We start from the raw sequence: 27,800 nt of genomic DNA, 5'->3' as shown, positions 1-27,800 counted from the left end.
GCCTTTCAAGGCTGCCCACTGCTTGGCCTTTTTGCAACCAAATTCTCACCCCCCCCCAACAGAGGACCCTTCCACCTGAATACTGCAGGGCAGAGCAACCCCATGACTGGTGAGAAGCTGCAGCAGCTAAAAGTTCAAATTTTCTCTGCTGCAGCACTGAATATTGCGACAGAGAGAAGCTAAACTGTTTCCCCTTTATTCACAGCGGAGTTGCTGCTCCCTTTATGGTACCTCTTGGCCCCCTCCCTCCCAGGGGTCGAAGTACCTGAAAGGGACAGGCAGGCTGCTGTTCCCTTCCAAGCGGGCTCCGAATCCCTTCCTTTTACTGCAATTAACAGCTTCTCGCATTCTTGGGAAGTTTTTATTTACTGTGCAAGGTTTTTCCCTACACAGAATGGCTGAGAGATGCTCGCAGTGGGGCAAAATTTGGGGGTGGCAGATGGGGCAAGGCATGGGACTGGGTGGGCCACGAGATGCGCATCTTACCCAAGACTGGCAGCTCCAGTTCTTGTGGCTTTTTCAGGATTTTCTTTAAAAAACAACTCTCCAGACAAGCTTGAAAACTTCCGAAGTTGCTCTTGGAGGGGGCAGGCAAACAGGCAGCTCCCCCCCCCCCCAGATGCCTGCAACCACTCCTGTCCTTGCACAGTAAAGGCAATTAAGAACTTCTCGCAATTATGAGATTTTCTTTACAGTAAAGAAAACCTCGTGAATCTGAGTTTCTCGAAGTTGGGAAGTTTTCTTTCCTGTGCAAGGGCCGGGATTTGCTCTGAGGCTTCGAGCACCTGGGGAGGTGGGGGAATGTTGCCCATCTGCCTGCCCTCTCCCAAAGCAACCTCAAAGGTTTTCATGCTCATCTGGAGAGACATTTTTTCTAAAGAAAACCCCCCAAAAGCGGCAAGATCCGGAGCTGCCAGTCTCCGATAAGATGCAAACCCCGCCCTATCCCCTGCCTCACCTTCCACCCCCAAATTGCGCCCCACTGCAAGTGTCTCTCAGCTGTTGTGTGCAGGGAAAAACCTTGCACAGGAAAGAAAAACTTCCCAACTTTGAGCTCAGATTCACAAGATTTTCTTTACTGTGCAAGATTTTTCCCTGCACACAACGACTGAGAGACGCTCGTAGTTGGGTGCAATTTGGGCCCATCCCCCACCCCAAGGCAAGGCCCATCAACCACAGGTAGAATCAATAATCCAGGGGTTGCTCCCTAGACCAGCTCCACTGAAGATCCCTTTCATCCTTTTTGAGTCGGTCCGCTTTGCTGCCTGGGGAACAACCGAAGCTAAACTGCTCCCCCACTCCCTGGGAAGCCCTGCAGAGCTGGCACAACAGGCATGCGGGCTTGGGTGGAAGTCAGCCTTTTCTGCAGCATCCTCCGCCCCTCTTTGGATTGCCCTGCTGGGGGGGGGGGGCTCTGCCTTTGCAGAAATGGAGCGGGTGCATGTGCAGCAGAAATGGAGCGGGTGCATGTGCAGCAGAAATGGAGCGGGTGCCTTTGCAGAAATGGAGCGGGTGCATGTGCAGCAGCCCCAGCATGTCCACTTGCCCTCCCACAGCATCATCACCACTGCATCTCTAAGCCCCAGCACAGTGTCTCTGTTTCCACCAAGAGCTGCCCACCCACCCACTGGTCAGGCCAGGCTGGGTTCCGACCTCAAAAGGCAAGCAGGCATGGGGGACCGCTAGTAAGGTCACATGGAAGGCAGGGAAGCATGACAAGGCCACGGGGAAGGGAGTAGGCTGCTTGCTCCCTTCCCCACAGTCCTTCCATGTTTCCCTGCCTTCCATGCAGCCTTCTGCTTGTCTACCTTCACAAGCAGGCCATGGGAAAGGCCGAGTGGAGGGCAGGGAAGCATGGCAGGGCCACGGAGAAGGGGGCAGCTAGCTAAGTCATGACTCACAGGTTTACCTGGCACACAGATCAGGGTCGCAACACTTCTGGCAGCAAACTGCAGAACAGAGACCTGCAGGGTGGGTGGGGTGAGCGAGTGGCCGGTTCGGGGGCATGGCCAGGCTGCCATTACTACCAGTTTGGAAAGGTACACCAGATTTTACTACCTATTCAGGTGAACTGGACCAAACCGCTAGAAGCCCACCTCTGAATGAAATCAGTACAGCACTAAAAGGCATAGTTTTTGTCCTCAGTATGAATGTCTTCTTTAGTAAGTAGTGTGAACCCATGTGATTTAAACAATTGTAACTTAAATGGAATAGGCTCGGCCATGATGTCACTATATTCAACCTTCCATTCAAATCAGCCACCATGTCTAATACCAATATAAATCTGCACCTGTACATTGTATTTTATTTAATCAGCTTTAATGGTAAAATAGTAAGAAATAGCAGTCTTTAAAAACTTACTCTGAATAATGACAAAATTGAAGACAGCTGACATTTTAGGTAACAGCACAAAGCATGTACATAGACTTTCATGCAACCAAATGATTTGTAGAACATTAAACAGAGCAATATTGTGATAAAATATAAACGTAAAAATTATGAATGCTGAGAAAATGTCAATTTTAAAATATTGTTATGCTGCTTAAATAAATATATCTCAAATATTACATTATATTATGTAATAATTAGAGCATGGAAAGACACAAAAACATCTTAAATTATCCTAAAATTGTTCATAATTCTAACATTATTATTATATAAAACAGATATGTTGAAAAATAGGAGAGAGAAAAAAATCATAGAAATTCACAATCAAATCATTTTTATTTATCACAATTGGTAGCATATAAATTGGCAAAGGAAAATAGTAGCAGCTTTATCTAAAGCAACAGATAATGTAAACAGATTAAAATCTTGAAGGAAAAACTTATAATGGTTTCATATGATTTATTTCTTAATTAAAGTTTTAAAATTTGACATTCATAGATGCCACTGTAGATGTAGCTCATGAGATGTGGACAAACTGTTTATCAAGAAGTATTTATTACCTGCTTAAAATGTGACACATACCTATTAGAGGCGGAATAGTCACCACCTAAGTTGGTGGTTTTAAAACTGATTACATACTTAGATGGAAAATGAATGTATCAATGGAGCTTCCCATTTATACCAAGGATCTGGACCAAAAAAAAGTCTGTTGTGATAATGGCTAGAAAGGAATAAACCTCATTGGGAATCCAACTGCACAAAGCTAGATTTCATTCATTCATTCAATTGGACATCCATTTGTCTGGATGGTTTAAGGCAGTAATGGCTAATCTTTTTCTCCTCGTGTGCCAAATTGCAGACACACACATGACAGTGCACATGTGCATGCCCATACCCATAATGCAATGCCCCCGCACATGCATGCACAACACCCTGTGCTTCCACTGCCCCCGCACATGCATGCTCTCCCCCGCACTCCCCCCCCATGCATGCACATAATCCCCCTGTGGCCCATTTTGGGCCTGGTAGGACTTCCTGAAGCCTCCTGAAACCAAAAATGGGTTGTGGGTGTGTGTGCATGACCCCTGCCCCCATGCACGTGCATGCAACCCCTGGCTGCCCCTATGTGCGTTTTCTGCATGTGCAGCAGAGATCTGAAGACCAGCTGTCTGGTGGGAGGCACACACACATGTGCGGTGGACCTGAGCTAGGCATGGCTCGTGTGCCCACAGAGAAAGCTCCATGTGTTACCTGTGGCCCATGTGCCATAGGTTCACCATCATGGCTTTAAGGGCTGCTAGCTTGTAAATGGGTTGGACTAAAAACCTCCAAGATTCCTTTCAGGCCACTATGATTCTGATTCATTTTAGAGCTGCTTTTCTCCAAATATAACATTTCTAATTACTTGCCAGTATAAATCACTGCACCCCACAGGTCAATGCATTTCAGGCTACCAAGTGAGAGCTGACCATTGTACAGCTTTGTCACATGAAAGAAAAATAACAACTATTTAATACACACAGTGGTGGGATTCAAATAATTTAACAACTGGTTCTCTCTCCTAATGACCAACTGGGTAGGCGTGGCCAACTCAATGTCACTCACATCGAGGGGTGCTTCGCCTCATGACCGTGGGGATGCTGCAACAGTTGTAAATGTGAAAAATTGTCATGTCACTTTTTTCAGTGCCATTGTAACTTTGAATGGTCACTAAATGAACTGCTGTAAGTCAAAGATTACCTATACAAAAAAACTTTGTTTGCAAAAAGCTGCCCTAAATACCAATCATTAGATTAGAAAACCTTATTATCATGAGAGAAAGTTAAAACAAATTGGAAGGAGGATCCACTTACTATCAGTGAGCAATCATTGGCCACTCTAAAGTAATGCAAGAGACTCCCAAAGGTGCTTTTTCAAGAGGCAACTGGACTTTCTGGAAACCAAGAAATTCTAGTTGCCTCTTGAAAAAAGCACCTTTGGAACAACCATGACCTGGATGACTGAAAATTCCCATAGAGAAGAGACTCCTGTGCTCAGTGAACTCACAAAGCATTCTCCCCCTCCCCCCAAGCAATCATTAGATCCATTTGCACCCCTTAAACATACCAGCTGGTCTCACTTGCTTCACAAGATATCCTAAGGAAATCATCCAGATTTAAGGAAAGATCATATGCCCCCGGAATGGCAGTAAAAAAAATCAGACAGAGTGCCAAGTTTGCATCCTGCCTCTTGGAAGTATACCCAAATCAGTATAAAAAGCTTTTTAAAAAGTCAAGCCCCTAATAAAAATACCAGCAAACAAAAAGTCCGGAGAAGCAGTTTGGGGTAGTCTGGGCACACCGCTAAGAACCACTAATGGCTGTTACAATGTAACAAGGCTTAACCAGAGAGGCAGTTTCTGAAAACACTTAAAGATAAGCAGGATTAGGCTAGAAACAACACAGAGGCACGCCAGAATGTTTTTGTCCTGCCTTCCTGACAGGATTAGCCCTGTAAAGGGGGGGGGGGGGGGAAGGCTGTTGGAAGGAAATTTTCCTTCCAACAGGCAGTTTTCTGAAATGTCCAGAAAGTTAACGAATGGTTCTCCTGATGCAAACCTGTTGAATTCCATCACTATATGCACAGAATAATATTTAGTATAGCTTTTTCACAAACTGGACATTTTTTTTTCATTTTTATGGTTTTATTGAGAGGACACAATAGTGAGAGCAGAATATGGAGACGAATATGGAAAATGGGGGTTTGTTGGAAAATGGTAGCAGTCTATCTTCCACTACTTTCAAAATATAGTTTGTTGCTATTATCCTCTGAACTATACTACCTAAGCAAAGGTAGAAAATCTGGGGTCAAAACTCAATTTCACTACTCAGAGTTTATTATTCTCCTCCAATTTCCTAGGTTTTATTTTATGTCTTGTGTTTTTAAAGCCATTTTTCAACATTAAAACCTAATCTTACAGCAGACTCTCCTTTCGTTTCACCTCCTCAAACATTCATGGACAATTTTTTACTTCAGTCTACGATATTTGCAGATGAGACTTAAAGAGGCTCTTTGACTTTGATGAAAGTTTACCTGTACATTATTCTTATAGCATGGTCTCTGGATTTTAAGGATGCTACTTGTTTGTAGCATCCTTAAAATCAAACATTGTTTGTTTTCAGATGTAACTTGAAATATGGTTGTTCCCAACAAAATGGGAAGAATGCTTGGTGAAGTGGAGTCTGTTTACCCAATCCTTTTTTAGGTACTTGTGTTTAGAGAGATTAAGAAAACATCTGAGAGATTCCACTTGTCTGTAATTCCCCCCCCACCCCTCCCACCCTCCACCCCCAATTTATTAGCAAGAAACTGCTGGGAAATTTAATTTAAAGGAGTAAAGCATCATTGATAGTCAATATTCAATTATATTCTATTTATCTTTTTTCATCCAGTTGAGAAATTGTGATGGAAGTATCAAACTAAATTAAGGTCAATATTACCCTGCTTCCCCCAAAATAAGACCTGCCTGGATAATAAGTTTATTCGGGCTTTTGAGCGCATGCGCTAAAATAAGCCCTCCCTCAAAAATAAGTTCTTCCTGAAAATATTGCAACACAGCAACAGACATGAGGAGACGTTTGTTGCCTCCTGCACCTCAAAAATAATAAGACCACCCCAAAAATAAGGCCAAGAGCTGTCTTATTTTTGGGGAAACACGTAACATATTAATGCTGAATCCAGAAAATATGGAATAGTTAATACTTGGTACAAATCAAAGAGGTAATATTTTATTTTTGGAAATAATCTCATTTTTTACGTATCAAATCTACTAGTTTGTGTTTTTTTGTGGGAGAGAATTATTAATTTCATTCCTTAAATATGATATTCATTTGTTATCAGTGGACCAATAGCTGTTGCCTCTGTTAAAGAGTTTTGTTGAATTGGTATGATGAAAGAAGACAGAAGCAATTGACATGGTACTGCCATTTATAGCGACTACTTAACAAAGCAGTTAACAAGAACTTCAATGAAATATAAGATAGTACAATATTCAACTGAATCTTAATAAGAACACTCTTCTTTCAAAAACAGCCTGGTAAAGCAAATGAACATGAGTTGGTATTAATCTTTGGAGCAATTTTTACCTTAAAGGTTTGCTAATGGACAGCTAAAAAGGCCATTCTGTTTCTTCGTGCCAAATCTGCCAGGAACGGTTCACTTGTTATAAGTTGTTAAAACTTCAGTTTTATCAGATTATTCCATATAACCATCTTTTTCCAGAAATTGCACCAACATATTAAATAAGATTTGATAATTTATTATAAGCATCACTTGAATCGGATTCTCATTGTAGAGTTTAGCTTCTATTAAACTCCAAAGATTAACTGGAAGAAACAGCAAAAGGAATAAAATATAGAATTTCATGTTAAAAGATACTGGAACATAGTGCTTTTGGTGAATTAGGTGTGTCATGACACAAAAACAGCCTTGGCATGGCTAATATTCTTAGATTAGGAATCATCATATAGTGGGTTGTTGTAGTTTCCCCAGGATCCATAATCATGATCATCAAAAAGTCTGCCATATGAAGTATGCCTAGGAATGAAAAAGAAACAGTATCTTACTCTAGTTAGCCATACTTTTCACTGTACCTTCTCATTATCATATGCAGAGTAAAGTTTCTCATTATCATATGCAGAGTAAAACAGAAATTGATCAACATCCAAGTACATGAGGGCAGATATGATATTGTTGCCAATATGGAAATGTGGTGTGATGAAAGCCATAAATGGAATATACAACTAAATGGATTTAAATTATTAAAAATACCAAGATCTAATGAAGAAGGAGGTGGAGTTTATTATATAAAATACAGCAGAACCGTATTGGAAATCATCTTGAATGCATTTGGGTCAATATAAAAGAAAAAAAAAGAATGATATTGCTACAGGTATATACTGTAGGTAGGTCACCCAACCAAACAGAGGAAATAAATGAACTTTTTGCTAATAAATTAATTAAGGTATATAGGAAGCACATCATAGTAAAGGAGAACTTTACCTACCCTAATATCAGTTGGGAAATAAACTCTGTAGCTAGTGGAAGATCAAATAGATTCCTGACAAACTGAGCAGAAAACCTGTCTCCTTAAAGGTAGAGGAGTGAACTAAAAAGTCAGCCATACTGGACTTAATTCTCACTATTAGGGATGAAATGGTAGGTGTTGAAGTTACAGGAACCTTGGAGATGGGTGGGTAGTGATCATGCAATACTGGGATTCAACATTATGCAAGCACAAGCAATAAAACAAAGGCAAACTATAGTCTCTGGTTTCAATAAACCTAAAGAGAGCTTGAAAAGGATTCCATGTATGAGAATCCTCAAAGGGAAAACAACCTAAGGAGCTTGAGAAAATTTGAAAAATGAGATTATAAAAGCGCGACATAGCACAATTCCAATGATGAAGAAAAATAAAAGCTGAAAAGAAACCAACATGGCTGCACAAAGAAGTCTCTATAAAATGGAAGACAAAAAAAACAAGTATGAAAAGTGAACAGAGGGGCACATAACTAAGGCAGAATATCAGCACATAGCCCGAACCTGCAAAGATGAAGTTAGGAGAGCTAATGTTCAAATGAACTAAGGGTTGCAACAAAAGTCAAAAATAACAAAAAAGCTTCTTTCAACATGTAAAAAAAACCAAGAAAAAAAGTCAAGGAAATGATTGGTCCATTAATGGGAGAAAATGGCACTTAGAAGGTGATGAGAAGCAAGGAGAAAACGGAACTGCTTAACTCATTGTTTGCATCTCTCTTTACACTAAAGGAAAAAACAGTCTAATCTATCAAAAAAAAAGTCAAAATAAGCAAGAAAATGATAAGAAATAGTCATGGGTGCCCCAACTTTGGAGGATTTTAAGAAGAGATTGGACAACTATTTGTATGAAATGGTATAGGATTTCCTGCTTGAACAGGGGATTGGACTAGAAGATCTCTTCCAATTTTGTTATTCAGGTTTTTTCCTGCTATTACACATACTTCTGGAAAATAATTCCCTCTGTCCACTTAACATCTGTCCTTGAATCAATCAACTGCCAGTTTAATGAGACATAGTAGTTTCATTCTTCAAATTTGTTTGGAGAATCAACATTGTTAATAGGAACACCCCTCATCTTAGTTCAGTACTTATTTCAATCATGAAGTTATCCTCCTGTCAATTTTAGGAATAAGTTCAAGAAAACCATCAGCAATATAGAATTCTACCTTGCTTAGCAGCAGCAAGTTAATCTTTAACTTCCCAGAAAAGAATTGCAGAGCAAGATCCATATAATAAATGTAATCAACTATGATAGTTGAGAGGGAAAGATGAAGGTTGAAGGATCATGATTGGGATTATGGCATTTGTGGGGGAGTGGAAGTTTGTACTTGAACAGAGAAGAAGATGGATATTCAAATAGGAAAAAGAAAAAGAAAAGGGGGAAAGAAGGAAAGAGAGAGAGAAAGAAAGAAATAAATAAATAAAGAAGAGATGGAAAGGCAGAAAGCTTTAGAGTTGTGCGGAGAAGATCATCACAATATCACAATTTGGGTTGTAAAAAAATATGATGGGTACTAGCAAGAGATAACAGAACAGAGACAGAAGAAAATGCCAGGAGTGCAACAACAGGCGTGTAAAAACCTGCAGATAAACAGGCAATAGAAGTATAGCTTTAGAATAGTAATGGTGCAGCAAATGAGAGAGGGGGGGGGGGGAGGCTAAGCACCATTGGGAGGTACAGTGAGGGAATAATGTAAATGCAGAATAATAAAGGATTTAATGCAAGAAACAGTTAATACTGTGGCAATGTACAAAATGAATGTGGTCTTGTAATCATTTATATTGTATATAGAATGAGAGAAAATCAGCAATCATATATGACGGTGGGAGGGGGGACATGACGACACCCACTTTCAGTTCTAAAAACCATCTCAATCTTCCAAACAAATGATTGCTTCTCTTCTAAATAAGAGCTCGCCAAATCTTACCTGATTTTTAAAAATGCAGCTATGCCAAATACCAATATAACCACAGCAATTACCGTTATAGTAATAGCTGCAATGCTTCCTGCATAGGAGAAAAGAATGCATAAATTGATTGGATGACTAGTTATCATTTCAAGGTATTCTTTGGATTTATATTAATAAAATATATTTGCACAATGTGTTCTGAAGTAAGAAATTTAGCAATGCAAAACTAGTTTTTAGGTATATAATGAGACGAAAATTATCTCAAAAAATGTATTATTACTACGCTGTGTAATCTACAACTCTTTACATCAACATATTGTAAATATATTCTTTGCATACTTTATTATTGTCTCACTTTCTTCAAAAATGCCAGATAGGGAGTTATTACTTCAATAATGTAGTATAATCATCACAAATTGCACATACATAATTCAGTAAAAGCTGCTCCAACAAATCAGTATTGTTATGCACATACTAAAAATGGCAGAGTGAAGCTCCTTGCCTTAAGCCATGAAATGACTTCACTGTGTGTGCTTTTCAATGTCAATTTCATATTCTTAATTGGTTGCTAAATGCATTCTAGCTTCTATATTAGCTCAGAAAGGAAGAAAAGGAACTTCAGAAAGCAGGTAGTGAATGATTTCCTTTCTGGAGTCCTGAAAATTTTTAATTCTTCTTATGTGCTTGCCAAGGTTGAAGAAAAATGCTCAACTTCCATACTTGGTGTTCTCTATTTCATTGGTACTTGACCCATACACATATCTCTTAAAAGGTTGTACTTGTTATTTATTCTCCTTGGAGTTATTTTACATATATAAACTAAGGGAGGGGGGAAGTAATTTCTTGACAAAAGTAGCATCCTAGAACTTCTGTGAATCCTTGTGAACCTGTCAAAACCAAGAAGGTTTCTTGCTTTGCATTTTCCTAAGCAATCTAACAAGAAAGGACTCATTGAAACCATTTAAATCAGTCAATAATAACTCTGAACCAGGTTTTTATGAGTGCTAAACAATGGGCATAAGAAAAGCACTTCTAAATCACATTTCCAGCTGGTTTGAGTTATGATTTAGTTTGATTACTGAACTGAATATCTTTTGTCTTAATTCAGAAAAAGCCTAGTAGTATCTTAGCCAACCAACACATGTTATTAAAGGTACAATATTTTGTGTTATCTTCATCATATGCAATAGAATAACTAGACATGTAGGATTTAAATTGGGATGATGTACAGGAGGAAGAAGAAAAGGGGAAGACAAAAAATAGTGGTTATGCAGATTGTTATGCAAATCACATATGAAGCAAATTATAAGCATGTTAGGAATTAACAATGGTAATATATTAAACACCTATTGTATTTCTTCTTTTAGCATCATCTGCAATCTTTTTATGAATGTGTGATGAGCAATTTCTTGCTCAATAGAGCTAATACTTTTTTTGACAAGTTTGACTACTTTGAGATCTAAAATGGAGCATCCTGGAAACCTGAAATTTGCTGATATTTATTGCTCAATATTTGTCTATCTTTTATAAAATAAAGTAGGAGATTAAAAATATTTTAAAATGGGCGCGCTTTTAAATCCCTTTTCATATATGTGTAACTTTGATTATGTTGAACAATCAAAAAACCTCTCCTTCTTTAAAGCCCAACTGGCTTTATTTTGGGATTAAGGAGTTCTTATAATATGCAAAATTTCAAATGAATTTAAAAGGCCATTCCATTTTCAAGAGACTGATTATTCATTATGTGTCCAAATGTAGTCAATGAGCGAGTGCTTTCTATTTTGTTATTTTTTTTCTTTTGTTTGTGAGCTACCCAAGGTTATATTGTATAAGATGAGAGGTTATATAAATTTATAAATAAATAAAATATGAATAATAGACATTTTTTAATTTTAAAATATTTTACTAGAAAGGGAAGTTCTTTCTCAGTGACAAGTAATGAAAAGAAAAGAAGACATAATATAATAATATTATTATAGGTATTAACTGTATTGGCTCACCTGAACTCAAAGCCTGCTGAACCTCTTGAATGGTTACCTCTGAAGAGTGTGTGGCATTGCCAATAGGAGTGTTCTCAACAGTTGTCTTACTTGCTGAAGTCCCTTGTGACTCTGTAGACTTTCCCACAGTGCTTGATGAGGTGAGTGGCTTAGTAGTTACTCCAGGCGTGGTTACTTCAACAGGGTATTTCTTGGATGTCACAGGTACTGTGGTTACTTCAACAGGGTATTTCTTGGATGTCACAGGTACTGTGGATACTTCAACAGGGTATTTCTTGGATGTCACAGGTACTGTGGATACTTCAGTATTTGACAACTGAGTAACCCAAGAGCTGGTGTAATCCTCAGGAGCAAATGTACTGCTTCTGCTGGATGATACACTCATAATACCTGAAGTGGTGGTGTTAGTTTTTGCTGAGCTATCAACTGGCATGTGTTCTGTGCTTTGTAATTCAGTGCTTGGTTTTGGTAACAAATTAGTTGTTGATACAGTCATCTCTGATGTACTTGATATGTCATTAGGTGTAGCCGATAGGTTTGTATCCTTTTCAGTAGTTGTTAGTGTAGTTGTAAAGGAAAGCGTAACAGGACTTATAACTGCTTTTGTAGTTGATAAAGTGCTGTTGGATCTAGAGCTCTGGTTGGTTATTTCTGTTTTTACAGTCTCTGAGATGGTTGATGTATCCACTAAGGAGATGGAATAGATATTTAGTCCTGCATAAGTGAATATGGACATGCATATTAGTAGTCTTCAAGACAACAGATTTACTTACATCATTGTCTTTTAGATATCTGAATTAACACAGGTACCATTATTAGTGGGGTGGCATGGTGGCTTAACGGTTAAGAAGTTGGGCTTACCATCTGGAAAGCTGGCAGCCAAGTTTGAAACCTGAGCTCTAGATATTGGAGTGAGTTCCTGCCCTAACCCCAGCTCCTGCCAACCCAGCAATTCAACAATATGCAAATACAAGTAGATAAATAGGTACCGTTTCAATGAGAAGGTCACAGCACTCTGTGACATCATGCTAGTCACATGACCACGGGTCAATCACCTTGAAACATAGTTGAGCACCACCCCCTATAGTTGGCAATGACTAGTGGAATAAAATCTGCAAGGACTCCTTTACCTTTTCCTACTATAATAATGTATTATAATTATTTTAAATTGCTATTTGTTTTGCTTGCCTTGATTTATTTTCAATAAGTTAATTATCATTATCCAATCCTGAAGGTAAACTTAGGGCAGAACAAAAAAACGTAAATAAAACAAAATGGAAGTTGCTATTTAGGCCTCTGGAGAAATGAAAGGACAGTAGTTGGATAAATTATTCAGATGAGAACTATATTTTCATGTTAGTATTTACACTCATCAAAATAGGGGTTCAAAAATACTAAATACTGGATAAATATTCTTATCAATATTACTCAGTGAAATAGGTACATTCAAATGAAAAGCAGGGCTGTAAACTAAGAACTAAGCAGAACAAATATTTCTCTAAATTGGCATTAGAAGACAATTAGAATTTCTCCAAATTCCTTAAAAGACTAGTCAACTAGGAAATAAGATTTACTGCCAGTAGCAATAATTAAATTTCTGTTCCTCTTAAGCTTCTTTAGTGATAGTTTTAAAAAAAAACCCCTCTAAGATGACTTCCAGTTGTATTTCCAGTGCCTTCGGAAGAGGCAAATTAGAGAAAAATTTTTTTGCACTCTGCAGACCTCCCAATTTTTTTGTCAAAAAAAGGGCATGCATAACCTTTAGGAGGCTTGTAGCGTGCTCCTGTGTGCCGGGGGGGGGGGGGGATTGAGCAAAAATCAGCCTGTTTTTTGCAAAAATGGGCCCGTTGTTTTGTAAAAAAAAAAAGAGGATATGAATAGCTTTTAGGAGGCTTATAAAGTGCTCTTAGGGGCTGGGGGGGGGGGGAATGGCCCATTTTTTGCTCATTTCTGTCCTCCCCAGCTGCCAGCAGCACTCTGGAAGTCTTCTAAAGGCTATGCACCGCCATTTTGGTGAAGGGAGCAGGGTTTTGGGAGGCAAAAAAATGCTGTATTCAGTGTATAAGACACACCCAGATTTTCACCCCCTTTTTGAGGGAAAAGGGTGCGTCTTATACTCCAAAAAATACAGCAACTATAAGTGATTACCCTCAAGTTCAACAATTTAAGTTTCTTTACATCAGGTATGGGGAACTCAAGCACAAGACTTCTATTGAACTCATCTCCTGCCTAGGAATATTGGTGGCACATAAAGATGGAATTCTGTCATCCCACGTTCCTTGGCTGCAAGAAAAATGAACGTGGAAGCTGCTTAAAAAAGTATGAATTTGCTATGGAGTGTCACAAAAATGTGTGCAGTTATGCTAATGAAAGCATGTATTAGGCAACAAATGAAGCAAAAACTATAATAGGAGTAGACAAAGGAAATTATTTCTGCGTCACTGGAACATAGAATCATCATTTAGATGATTTGTGAGCAAAAGAAACCGCTTAAGGCAGTTATTTTAAGTCATGTATAAACTGACAGTGCAACAAATTTGCAACACTAGGTGTGTATGTGTGTGCATGTGTGCGTGTGTGTGTGCGTGTAAATTTAGTAATTGGCTCATCTCCATTGGTTTCACAGGTGAAATAGGGGCTGGCTAGATCAGGAGTTTAGACTTTATGGCCTTTTCCAATTCTATGATTCTTTATATAACAGTTGTGCTTGGATATTACTTAAAAATGGTGTCTTAATGATGAATTATACTGAACATTTTGATTTCTCCTGCCAGAAGAGGTGACTGAAGAAACCAACATGACTTGATCCTTAAGAAATTAGAGATATATGTCAAAATGTGTTCTCAAGTTATTAGGAGAGCAACAATCTAACTAGAGAACCACATGACTCAAAACCTTGTGTTGGCAACCTGTAGTACCAACATGCAGCTCTCAACTACTTTTTGCAGATCTTAGACATCCGTTAAACAACAAAGGAGAAACTTGTTTCCCAGTAATTGAGATGAAAACTAAATCACAATGTGATATTTACTATAATGTTTTAAATTGTGCATTTTAAGTTCTAAAACTTCCATAGCACAGTGAAAAAATAAAAATCCACATACTACACCTAGAATGAATTATCTCTACAGGCACTGAGTGATCTTTTCTACTTTGTGGTTCCCAGGACCTGGAATGGACCTTCCATTACCAGTGGCTCTTAGCTGCTCAGGCTCAGAAAATGGATTTGCATGTAAGTTGCATCTAAATAAAGAACTTGTAAGAGGAAAGCCATAAGGGACATGGTGGCTCAGTGGCTAAGACGCTGAGCTTGTAGATCAGAAAGGTCAGCAGTTTGGCGGTTTAAATCCCTAGCACCATGTAACGGAATGAGTTCCCATTACTTATCCCAGTTTCTGCCAGCCTAGCAGTTCAAAAGCATGTAAAAATGCAAGTAGAAAAATAGGAACCACCTTTGGTGGGAAGGAAACAGCGTTCCGTGTGTCTTTGGCATTTATTTATGCCGGCCACATGACCATGGAGACGTCTTCGGACAGCACTGGCTTTTTGGCTTTGAAACGGAGATGAGCACTGGCCCCTAGAGTTGGAAATGACTAGCACATATGTGCGAGGGGAACCTTTACCTTTACCTTAAGAGGAAAACCATGTTAATCTATGACAGTGGAAAAAATAAATCTAATGGCATCCTTTCAGAATCACAAATTTTATTAAAAGGCTTAAGCTTTCAGGTCCCTTTCCAATAAATCATATATAATATTTGGATGGTACCTTTTCTTGTGACTTTAGGTGGCTTACAATAAAACTTCAGTGTTAAAAATCTCATTCCCATTTTTCTTGTGCATGTTTTCAACATAAAATGTTTGATTTCCATATTTCTCTAAGCTCTAGGGAGCTGCTAGTAGTCAATGTGAACAATATTTAATATACTTTGGTTTCTTTGTTGTTAAGCTTTAATGTCTTTGCCATGGTTCAGCTGCTTTTAAATGTCAAAACAGTAATTAAGAATGTCTCTGACTAGAGTTATTCTGAAACTGACATCTAAGAAGAAAATAATCAGCACCTACAATCAATCAGCTTTGCTTGCGGTTAGTTTTTTAAAAAAATAATAATGTTAATGGTGCTTATAAACATCCTTGTCTTTCTAACCTGCTTTCTAGATACCTTTCAAGTTGGCTAAAATTCAATTTTAACATTTCTCTGTCTTAATTGCAAAAAAATGTAATGTTTTGCTTTGGGGTTTTATAATCAACTGTAACCTCCAGGTCAGATTACTTCTAGGTCATTTTTGAGAAGGGAGACTTTGAAACTGTTGTAAGAGAAAAATAGCTTAATGCAACTTCAATTGCTGCTCATTTAGTATAGTCTATGTTTCTACTTTCACCCTGAAAAACAGAATAATAGAGTTGGAAGAGACCTTGGAGATCTTCTAGTCCAACCCTCTGTTCAAATAGAAGACCCTATACCATTTCAGACAAATGGTTGTCCAATCTCTTCTTAAAAACCTCCAGTTACAGGGCACCCACAACTTCTGGAGGCAACCCATTCCACTGATTACCATAACTATTCTAGCTTCCGGGAAATTTCTCCTTAATTCTAAGTTAGATCTCTTGTTGATAAGTTTTCCTCTGTTACTTCTTATCTTGCCTCTGATGCTTTGGAGAATAAATTGAGCCCCCTCTTCCTGTGACAGCTTCTCAAGTATTGGAATACTGCTATCATGTGACCCCTAATTCTTCTTTTCATTAGATTAGATGTACACAATTGGATGTGAGGGCGATCTGGCTGCCAGGGTTGCCAGGGTTGATTCGGCTGATCTGGCTGGCTAGGCGGGTGTCCCCTTCCTCCCGCACCGCTCCATGTGCGTCCCTCCCAAAGCTGCGCACTCGGTGGAAGAGGACGACCATCCCAGATAGGAGTGTACCGATCTTCGGTCAAGGGTATATGATAGCTGCGCTCCCCTGCTAGAACCTCCAAACAAGCTCAAGATGTACACAATCCCTGTCCTTCGTACATTTTAGCCTCTAATCCTCTTTGTTGGTCTTCTTTCTAGTGTCTCAACATCTTTTTTTTTAATATGGTGGCACCCACAACTGGATGCAATATTCCAGGTGTGTTTTACAGAGACATTATAAAGTGGTACTAATATTTCGTGTGATCTTGATTCTATCCCTCTGTTATTCAACCTAGGACTGCATTGGCTTTTTTGACAGTGCAGCACACTGAAGGCTCATAAATATAAGTGACTATCTATTAGGACTCCAAGATCGCTTTCATAGTTACTTTTCTCATCACTAAATTTCATTTTGTTACATAGGGCCCATTTTGATAGATAGATCAATGCCTATGGCAATATCATTCTTTTTTCCTTTTATATTGGCCCAAATGCATTCAAGACAATTTGCATCATTGTTCTGCTGTATTTATGCTGAATTTATTCCTTATATATAGTGCAATTCCTTCTCATCTTTTATTAGGTCCGTTTCTTTTAAATAATTTAAAGCCTTGTAGCTGAACATTCCATTCATGGGTTTCATCCCACCAAGTTTCAGTAATGGCAACAATGTCATATCTGCCCTCATTTACAGAGAAAATAGATGAACTTTCTGCTAATCAGTTAGCTAAGCTGTGTAGGAAGCACATTGCTATAGTAAAGGCACAATCTTGAAACCGTAATGGCTATTAATTCATTTACAATGAATGGATTAATGTAATACGAATAGGTTAGAGAGATTGTGCAGAAATTTTCCAATCCCGTTTTTGAATTATGTGGAGAAGCTGACGAAAGGATTTTTGCTGTCATGTGAAATGACATGGAACACTGAGTAAGAATTACTCTGACGTGCATTGGTCATTTTTCCCATGAAGGTTAAACTTCCTAATATTTACTTCAACATTAAACTCAAGGGTCAAGCAGGCTGCACATCAGGGAACATATGTGTCTATCAGGGAACATATGTGTATGTCGTTTGGAGACGGTTGCATAGGTATTCCGTTTATATCTGAATCTGCTATCTGAACTTTATGAAAAACTGACATTGATAAGAGCGCTCTTGAAATTTATAAGTCCTTTCCCCATGAAACCAATTCCGTCTGCTGTGAAATGTGGATTCCCTCAGATAGTTTGCAGGAAATGATACAGTGAAGAGAGGAAAATACAGAAAATATATAGAGAAAAAATTCTTTCTTGAGGCTTTTCTGATTAGGTTTGATGTTTCTTTGGTATTTGACTTCACTTGTGTTCATGCTTCATTTCAGGGTTCAGTATGAAAATTTTAATCATTCACCAACATATTTGCTTCTGGGAAGTGTTGTCCCTCTTTTTTTATGTATACTACTGAATGCTAATCAGCCTGGCATCAATACCTGTGAAGATCCGGGAAAAGATAATCAAGCAATAGATGTGCGGACGTTTACAAACAACCAAGGCTATTATTAGAAGCTAACATGAGTTTCTCAAAAACAGACCATGTCAGAAAAACATTACTGTATTCTCTGACAAAGGGTGATGACCCGGGGCGAGGCACGGAAGCCACACAGCCAGAGGACAGTTCTAACTCCCCTTTATTGCTCCAACTTTCCCCCAAACATCCCCACATTTACTGCAAGTCCTGGAGCAAAGCTCTCAGACGCACCTCCAACAGCCTCTGGCTGCAAGTAGTCCATTAAGCAAAGTTAGCAAGGCAGCAACCAAGCTACAAACTACAAACTACTACAGCAGGCAAACCAGGCAAGGCCCACAAGAACAAAGCACAGCAAAATCCAGATGTCAGCAACTGCATGGGAGGCTCCATGGATTCAACACTTGTTTCCGACAAATGCCCGTCCCAATAGTGTCTCTTTAAATCTCATTCCCCAGGCTAACCTTGGGAAGAGGGGTGGGGTCCCTTCCTCCCAAGTTGTCAGGATGCCCTACACTGATCCTGTCTCCTCTCCATTCTTCATGCTTGGGGATGAGTGGGGGAAGGTAATTGCTTGTCACCAGAGCTCCATCGCTCCTCTCCTCCAGTGCCTGCCTTGTCCTCACCCCTCGCCTGGTTCTTCTGCACCCCACTTCCTCGCTGATGACTCTTCCCAAGCACAAGGAACCCAGGACTGCCTTATCTTGCTCCTCCGTTCGTTCCTCTAGTCGTTCCTCCATTGGCCCTAGCTCTGTCTCGTCCGCCTCCTCAGACTCCAACAGGGCCATGACACAAAACGATTAAATTAGTGGAACAGTGAAATACTGTGGGCATAATATAATTGAATTTCATTAAGGCATTAAACAAAGCAGACCACAGTCTACTTTTTGCTAATATAAAAAACTATGATAGCATCACTACCAGATGAATTTGTAACTGGCTAACCAACTGTACTCAGTGTGTACTAATGGAACTACATCTACATGAAGGGAAGCATGCAGTTGGGTACCCCAACATTCTCTCTTGGGTCCAGTATTCTTTAACATGGGTCCCCTTGGGGAAAAGGGCAGCATATAAATGTAATAAAATCAAATCAAAAATCAAACATCTTCATAAAGACCTAGCAACCCCAGAAGGAAAACAGGAGTCATCTACAACAGTGTTTTTCAACCACTGTGCCGCGGCACACTAGTGTGCCGTGACATAGTGTAAGGTGTGCCGTGGAAAATTACTTTATATATAGTCAATATAGGCACAGAGTTAAATTTTTTTAACATTTTCTAATGGTGGTGTGCCTCGTGATTTTTTTCATGAAAAAAGTGTGCCTTTGCACAAAAAAGGTTGAAAAACACTGATCTACAACATACAATGTTAAGAACTGCAGCAACCACTAGATAGGACAAACAGGCAGAAGGCTGGCAGAACACATCCATGAACACCAACTGGCAGTCAGAAGACATGACAAAAAGTCTTTAATTTCACAACATATAGACAGATTTAACCATAGTTTCAGTTGGGAAAATGTGTCAATCATAGACCAGGCCAAGTCCAAAAATGCCAGGGAATTTCTAGAAGCTTGGCAGTCTCAAAAATCAGCAATAAAAGTAAAGGTTCCCCCATACATGCGTGCTAGTCATTCCCGACACTAGGGGGCGGTGCTCATCTCTGTTTCAAAGCCAAAGAGCCAGCACTGTCCTTAATGTCTCTGTGGTCATGTGGCCAGCATGACTAAATGCCAAAGGCGCACAGGACGCTGTTACCTTCCCATCAAAGGTGGTCCCTATTTTTCTACTTGCATTTTTAAATTGCTTTCGAACTGCTAGGTTGGCAAAAACTGGGACAAGTAACAGGAGCTCACTGTGTTACACAACGCTAGGGATTCGAACTGCTGAACTTCTGATCGACAAGCTCAGCGTCTCAGTTACTGAGCTACCCTGTTCCCAGCCATCAATAGACATATCTATAAATTAACTATAGATTATACTGTAGTTGTCAACTCTCTGTGTTGACATTCCACGCATACAGTCAGCGGAGCTGGATCAATAGTTATATAACTATAGATTAACAACCTCTATAAACTATGCAAAAGAGATAATTAACCAGCCAAAAGAGAAAAAGACTCCAGCACTTCTCCACTAGTAATCAGCGCTCAGATCAGCAAAGATTAACTCCAAAGTTAACTTCAGACCAAAGGTGGGTTGCAAACTGGTAGTGGTGGTTGCAGGAGGCTCCGTCCACCTGCCCAGACACTTCTACACATGCACAGAAGCGTTGCGCGAGCATGCACATGAGCACAAGCAAACCAGTAGTAAATTGGCTAGCAACCCACCACTACTTTACATCAACAATCAAGTAAGCAATACCCCAATTAAGAAACTGCCAAAGAGTCATCAGTAAACTGCCCATTCAAAGAATCTCTAAGGCCACCTACACCTACATAGACAAGGAAGACACCAGAATATAAACTTACAGCAAACAGCTTATTCGCACTGATGATGTTACCTAGGTAAGGTAATGAAATGTTTGCAAGAAAACAAGCAAGCTCAGAGAGCACCAAGGACCCCTCGTTTCAACCCTGAGCTACAAATATTCTCTTTTATTGGTATCCTCATAAACAATTTAAATGAAATGATATAAGGGGAACTCATCAAATTTGAAGATGATACTAAGTTAGCAGAAAGAGCCACACTCTAGAAGATAGGCAAAAATTGAGAAAAAAAACTTGACAAACTTGAACACTGCACTCTATCCAATGCAATTCAGTAGTGAGAAAATAAGGTCTTAGGCAAGAAAAATCAAATGCACAGGTACCAAATAGGTGAGGGGGAATCTATGAGTCCTAGTGGATAACCACTTAAATATGAGCCAGCAATGTGTTGCAGGTGTCAAAAAGATAATGAAGTCCTAAGCTACATCAACAAAAGGGTACTACCAAGATCACTTGAAGTGTTGGTACCCCTTTATACTGCCTTGCTAAAATCATACTTGGAATATTTCATTCAGTTGTGGCCGCCACCATATAAAAAAGATGTTGAAACCCTAAAAACAGTGCAGAGAAGAGCAAGAAAGCTGATTATGGGGCTGGAGATTAAAACATATGATGAATAGTTGCAAGAACTGGTTATGTGCTGTCTCTAATGAAGAGAAAGATTACAGCTTGAGCTGAGGGTTGGATAGAAGACATCCCTTGCAATTCAGTTATTCTTTTAAATCAACACCAAATTATTCTGCATTCTGATTTGTAATGGAAGCAGAGTAGAAAACAAATTGTTCTTCATCCATTCAGTGATCTTATTTTTAGAGAAGAGCAATTTCAGAAAGATAGCTTATCTCAATGTGTGAGAACATCATCACTGTGTTAAGTAATCTTAGACTATTTGAAAAGAGAACATTAGTCAAATTAATGATAGAAAAAGAAGGGAACTGAAAGTTGAATCTTTTGATTTAAGTAGAAGGCATTTTTAATGGTGCTGTTGATCTGCCCTTCCCTAACAAGTCACTTCAGCATACAGGAACTTGATAATCTTAAATCTTGTTCATGACAATGAACTGCCATTGGTGTAGGACAACCTGTAAGGAATAGCACAAGTAGAAAATGTTATCTGGATGCTAAACCCACAACAGGTTTAATTACTGGAATATCAATGGAGGCAGAGAGCTAATCATATGATATATTTGAGACCTGACACCAATGTGCCTATTATGTTCTCAGGAGGTTTTAAGGTACATTAAAGTTCTGTTAAAAGACCTAAGTATTTATCAATCCCAAAGAGAATAATGCCTTTAGCATTGTTTTGGGCTCAACTTTGTGCAAAATGCAAAATGATTACACACACATAAATAAATATTTCCATCACCACACAATGGGGATGAAAGGACGTTGGTCTTACCTGAACGTCTATTTTCTGATGGGAGGAGGGAATGGTCACACGTGAGTTTTATCACAGCCTGATTGGTCCAAGGCTGAGAGGAAATCTATAAATACCGGTGCCTGTCCATTGCTAGCCCAGATTCTCGAACATGAACGGTACAACTGAAAAACAAGAAACAACACAACAAACCCCGGGAAACACCCCCCGGGCCCTCCCCTTGGCCCCAACAGACAGAACTCAGGGCGGGTTGTGACCATTCCCTCCTCCCATCAGAAAATAGACGTTCAGGTAAGACCAACGTCCTTTTTCCAGAATGGGAGGAGGGAATGGTCACACGTGGGACATACCCAAGCTAAAGTCCCAGGGAGGGAGAACAGGAACTCTAGGAACCAAGGGGAGCCTCAGCTGCCACCCCCTGTAGGACCCTACGACCGAAAGACGCGTCCGCTGACGCGAAAGCATCCAGACGATAATGCCGGATGAACGAGGTTGGAGAGGCCCAGGTAGCCGCCCGGCAGATGTCTTCAAACGGGGCCCTCGTGGCCCACGCTGCCGAGGTTGCCGCGCTCCTTGTAGAGTGCGCCGTGACGCCTGACGGAACCGGCCGCCCTGAGGCCACGTAGGCCTCCGAGATGGCCTGACGCAGCCAACGGCCGATGGTAGCCGAGGACACCCTCGAACCCAGAGCTCCAGGTAGGAAGGAGACAAACAAGGCCTCCGACTTGCGGAAACCCTTGGTCCGCCGGAGGTAGATCCGCAAGGCACGGCGGACATCCAGACGATGCCAAAGACGCTCCCTGTCAGTGGACGGACTCGGGCAGAAGTCAGGCAGGACGATCTCCTGAGCCCTGTGAAAGGGGGTATTTACCTTGGGGACGAATGCCGGGTCAAGGCGAAGGACCACTCTGTCCTGGTGAAAATGACAGAGGTCGTCCTTACAAGACAGGGCGCCCAGCTCGGATATACGCCGGGCGGAAGTGATGGCCACCAGGAAGACCACCTTCAGTGATAAGAAGCGCAAGTGCACCGAGCGGAGAGGTTCAAACGGGGCTCCTGTTAATGCCTTGAGGACAAGCGGAAGATCCCACGTGGGGAATCTATGAACGGGGGGAGGCCTGAGATTTGCCGCCCCCTTGAGGAACAGCTTGACCAGAGGAGACTGGGAAAGAGAAGAAGATCCCGCCCCCCCCAAGACCGAGGACAGAGCCGCCACTTGGCGACGCAAGGTGTTTTGCGAGAGCCCGTCCTCCAGGCCCTTCTGAAGGAAATCCAAGACGTTGGGGATGGTGGCTCTGACGGGAGAGATGCCCTTGGGGGAGCACCAGCGGACGAACGCTGCCCAGGTGGAGTTATAAATGCGGGTCGTTGAGGGACGACGGGCCGCCTCGATGGTGCGAATGACCCCGGAAGACAGATGAGCCCCCCTTAGAAGCCGCCGTTCAAGAGCCAAACGGTCAGCTGAAGCCACTGAGGCTCTGGGTGAATCAGGGCCCCCTGCCGTAAGACCACCTCCCCCTGCGGAATCCTCCACGGGGAAGTCACTGACAGCTGAACCAGGTCCGCAAACCAGGGTCTCCTGGGCCAAAACGGGGCCACCAGAATGACCAGGGCCCTTTCCGTCACCACCTTCCTGACGGTCCCCGGGATGAGTGGAATGGGGGGAAAGGCATAGAGGAGGCCCGGGGGCCACCGGCTCCTGAGGGCATCCGTGCCCTCTGCCGAGCTGGATTGGAAACGGGTGAAGAAACGCGGGAGTTGTGTGTTCTCGGGAGACGCAAACAGGTCCACCCGGGGGGACCCGAACCGACAACAGATCTCCCGGAACAGCGACGGGTGGAGTTGCCACTCGCCGTCGTCCAGAGTTGCTCGACTGAGCCAGTCCGCCTGGACGTTGGAGAGTCCCGAGATGTGCTCCGCCACCAGGGACTGTAAGTGTTTCTCCGCCCACGACCCCAATCGCAGAGCCTCCAGCCAGAGGGCTCTCGAGTGGGTCCCGCCCTGACGATTGATGTGCGCCTTGGTGGCCACATTGTCCGTCAGGAGGAGAACGTGGCTCCCTTCCACCGAGGAGCGAAAGTGACTCAGAGCCAGACGCGCGGCCTTCAGTTCCAGCCAATTGATGTTGTGACGGAGGTCCGAGGCCGTCCATCTGCCCTGAGCCATCCGAGAGCCCACCAGGGCCCCCCACCCGAACAGACTCGCGTCCGTGGTGACGGTCACCCTGTTCGGCTCCCAGAACAGACACCCCCGCTGGATGGCCGGGGAGAGCCACCACACCAGGGATGCACGGACTCCCGTCGAGATGCGGAGAGTCCGAAGGGAATTGCTCATTCGTCCCCTCTGATAGGGGATAAGCTCCCATTGAAGGGGCCGAAGATGGAGTCTGGCCCACGGGACAATCCCTATGCAAGAGACCATCTTGCCCAATAACTGCGACAGAGAGAGGATGGAAACGGAGCGCTTTGTGCGAACGCTCTCTGCCAGCCGACGAAGGCTGACCTGCCTCTCCAGAGACAGACGCACCTCCCCCAACTTGGAATCTATGACTGTCCCCAGATGCAGAATGCGAGTGGAGGGAGTGAGATGGCTCTTTTCGAAGTTTACCGAGAACCCCAGGGCCTGGAGGCTTCGAATGGTAATCTGAAGATCTGAAACGGCCTGAGACAGGGAGCCCGCCTGAAGCAAGACATCGTCTAAATAACATTGGAGGCGGACCGGGACCGATCTCAGATGGGCCGCCAGAGCCGCCAGGACCTTTGTGAAGGTCCTCGGGGCCGAGGCCAGGCCGAAGGGAAGAGCCCTGTACTGGTAATGGTGGGGCCCGTGGGAGAACCTCAAGAACCGGCGATGAGCGGGCAGGATGGGGATATGAAGATAGGCCTCCGTGAGATCCACGGAGGCCAGGAAATCGCCTTTCCTGATGCCCTGAAGGATGGACTTGAGCGATGACATTTTGAACCGCCTGTAGACCAGAAACCTGTTCAGGCGCTTGAGGTCTAGAATTGCTCTCCAACCCCCCGTGCTCTTCGGGACCACAAAGAGATTTGAGTAGTGGCCCCGGCCCCGTTCCCCTGCGGGAACCGCCTCCACCGCATGGATTTCGAGGAGGTGGGCGATCGCCGACTCATCAGGCGGCGGCGCTCTCGACTCCGGGATGGAGGGAACGACCGAAAGAGATTTGGAGGAGTGGAGAGAAATTCTAACCTGAGCCCGTAACGAACCGTGGCTCGAACCCAGGCGTCCGACGTGATGTCGTCCCACCGGTCCGCATAAAGAGCGAGGCGGCCGCCGATGGGATGACTCGGGTTCGAGTCACTTCCCCCTGCGGAAGGGACGGCCGCCTCCCCCCCAAAAGGGCCGCCGAGCCTGGCCCTGGAAACGGCTCCTGTCCTGGAAGGGCTGCCCCAAGAAATGCCTGTCAGAAGAGAAAGAAGAGAAGCGCTGGTTATAGCCGAAGTTAGGGGCCCTATACCGTTGCCTACGGAAGGGACGTGACTTGTTCTCGGCCTTCTTAGCCGTGGAGGGTAGGACCTTCTTCTTGTCCTTATCCTCCACGAGGATGCGAGTAAGAGCCTCCCCGAAGAGATCGGGCCCCTTGAAGGGGGCAGCTGCCAAATCCCATTTCGCTTTGTTGTCCATTTGCCAATGGCGCAACCACAGGAGCCTACGGGAGGTGACCGAGGTGGCCAGGGCGCTAGAAGCAAACTTGACCGTGTCCAAGGTCGCGTCAGCTGAAAACTGACACGCCGCCAGAATCTTGACCAGATCCTGATGGATCCGGTCCTCCTGTATGGGAATGCGTGCCTGCAGCTTCTTGAGCCACATGACCGTGGCACGATTAAAGTAGGAAGCCGAGGCCGCCGCCTTAATGGCCCACGCTGTGGCGTTGAAGTTCTTCCGCAACGTAAGCTCTGCGCGCTTATCCTCCGGCTTCATCTTATCTGCCGCATCGCCCGACACCACCGGGGAGGAGGACACCAATGCGGCCACAGGGGTGTCAACCGTCGGGAGCTGAATGGCCTGAGCAAAGGTTTGCTCCATGTTATAATGCCGACGGTCGGTACTACCTGGAGAAGAGAAAGTGGAAGGTTTAGCCCACTGGTCGGTCAGAACCTCTAGGAACAAGGGAGGGGCAGGGATCTCCTCCTTGTTGGTGGCCGTGGCAGAGAACATGACCATGTCGGGATCCCTTGGGGGGGGCACAGAGGGATCCCCAGTTCCGACCTTGGTGGTGTGCCTCGCCTTATCCAAGAGAACTTTAAACAAGGCGGGCATAAATAGGACCTTAGAAGAAGGCTCCTCCGAAACAGTGGTATTCTCATCATCTGAGAATCCCATCTCCTGGGGTAACTCCCCCCCACCCAGGAAGGAAGCCTCACTGATCATGGAAGGGGAGGAAGCCCGACACTGAGCCCTGTTCAGCCCCCCATGCCTAGAGTAAAGGGAGCCTTTGTCCCGCTGGGCAATGCCCCGAGTGATGGCTGCCGAAATAAGCCTCTTAATCCCTTCAGGGAGATTATCCAGATCCTCCACATCCCCATAAGTAGAAGCAGGGCCCTGAGGAGCCAACCTTTGGGGGGAACAGGGGCCTCTGGACGTGCCCTCCAGAGGATCATCTATGGGGGATGGAGAACGCCCCCTCCTGGAGAAGGCCTGCGACCTACCAGGGGAGCTGCATGAAGAAGCCGGGCTAAAACCTCTAAGTAGAGACCTTTCTGAAATGGGCCTAACAGGGGACCTGGATCTGTCCCTAGATAAAGGCTTGGAGGACTGGGCCTGCCTTTCTGCCCTGGCAAAGGTCCTTTCCAGCGCCCTATGGCGAGCTGCCTCATCCCTAGAGACAGAACTGGAGGGGCGCCTTGAAGAAAGGGATCTCTGAGGGGGAGCCCCCCTCCCCACCTCCTGATCCAAGGCCTCCTCTCTCCCAGTAGGGCCTGCCCCTTGCCCCTGGGGAATCTCCGCTCCCTCGTCCATGCCCCACTCACGTGTCTGACGAAAGGAGCAGGAATCGGCCTCCAAAGTCCCACCTGAGACCAGGGCCTGAAGCCTGTGGGGAGACCTAGGCTCAAGGCCTCTCACTAGGCCGCACTAGGCCCGTCAATAAGGCAAGGCCTCACGCACGTGGCAGCCTCCAAAATGGCCACCGGAACTCCGTGCGCGGGAGAAAAGGGCTGGAAATAATCACCAGCAGCCCAGCCAGGCTTCTAGCCGGCTTCACTTTAAATTGAGCAGGGAGAGCCGCTCTCCCCCCCTGCTCTGTCTCCCCGGCAACACAAACAAAGGAAGCCTGCAGCGAGGGGCCCCCTCCGGAGCGATCTGCACGCTGGAGCCTCGAGGCTTAAAGTTTCACTTTCACTTTCCTGCTGCAAAAACACAGCCTCTTCAAGTAGTTTGAACGAAGCAGTTTGAATGCTGCAAAAAAACAGCCCCTTCAAGTAGTTTGAACGAAGCAGTTTGAATGGAACCGCACCCCCGCACCCGGGGACGGGCAAAGGTTCCTGGCCTGCGGAGGGGAGACTAGTGCCCCACTGGGCTCTCCCCCAGCCGCCCGAGGCAGAGATCTGTCCCTTGGGGCCGCAGCAGATCAATTTAGAATTTGAATTTAAAGTGCCCAATTAGCCAAATAGGAATCAGATTGAATAGAACTCACCCAAAAGGAGAAAACAAACAGAACCTATCCAACTACTCTACAGCTTGGACCAGGCTGAGAGAGAATCTGGGCTAGCAATGGACAGGCACCGGTATTTATAGATTTCCTCTCAGCCTTGGACCAATCAGGCTGTGATAAAACCCACGTGTGACCATTCCCTCCTCCCATTCTGGAAAAAGGATGTAGACCTTGAAACATGAAGCATGTTTACTTATGTAAACATCTTGGATACAGTTTGCTTTATTGATCAAATAATACAATGAAATTGTGTCTGGCTGATACCATCCAGAGTAGAGACATCATTTAGATGAAACAGTATTCCAGCTTAGCATAAAACAGCTTCCTATGATTCTTTCTGCAGCGTGCGGGATCATATTAGTAACTTTGTGAGGTTACTAATGAGTGAGGTCCATAGGAATAGTGAGGTCCATTATCCCTAATGTACAGGATGTCCTTGACTTATAAACACAATTGGAACTGGAATGTCTATTGTAAGAAGTTGCAGT

General features: G+C 43.2%; 1 protein-coding gene across 1 annotated transcript in view; it reads right to left on the bottom strand.

Annotated features, from left to right (window-relative positions):
• Positions 1–6,019: 6,019 nt before the first annotated feature.
• Positions 6,020–27,800, bottom strand: part of PARM1 (prostate androgen-regulated mucin-like protein 1) — a 43,173-nt gene continuing 21,392 nt past the window's right edge. Inside the window, exons 2-4 of the mRNA XM_032237462.1 lie at positions 11,375–12,088; positions 9,393–9,471; positions 6,020–6,963 (exon numbers count right to left, since the gene is read on the bottom strand). Coding sequence (XP_032093353.1) covers positions 6,879–6,963; positions 9,393–9,471; positions 11,375–12,088 — 878 coding nt within the window. The 3' untranslated portion in view covers positions 6,020–6,878. The remainder of the gene's footprint in view (positions 6,964–9,392; positions 9,472–11,374; positions 12,089–27,800) is intronic.

This window comes from Thamnophis elegans, chromosome Z (genome assembly GCF_009769535.1).
Source record: "Thamnophis elegans isolate rThaEle1 chromosome Z, rThaEle1.pri, whole genome shotgun sequence".
NCBI lineage: Eukaryota > Metazoa > Chordata > Lepidosauria > Squamata > Colubridae > Thamnophis > Thamnophis elegans.
Note: the sequence above shows the minus strand (reverse complement) of the source record. Positions and strands in the feature narration are given on the sequence as shown.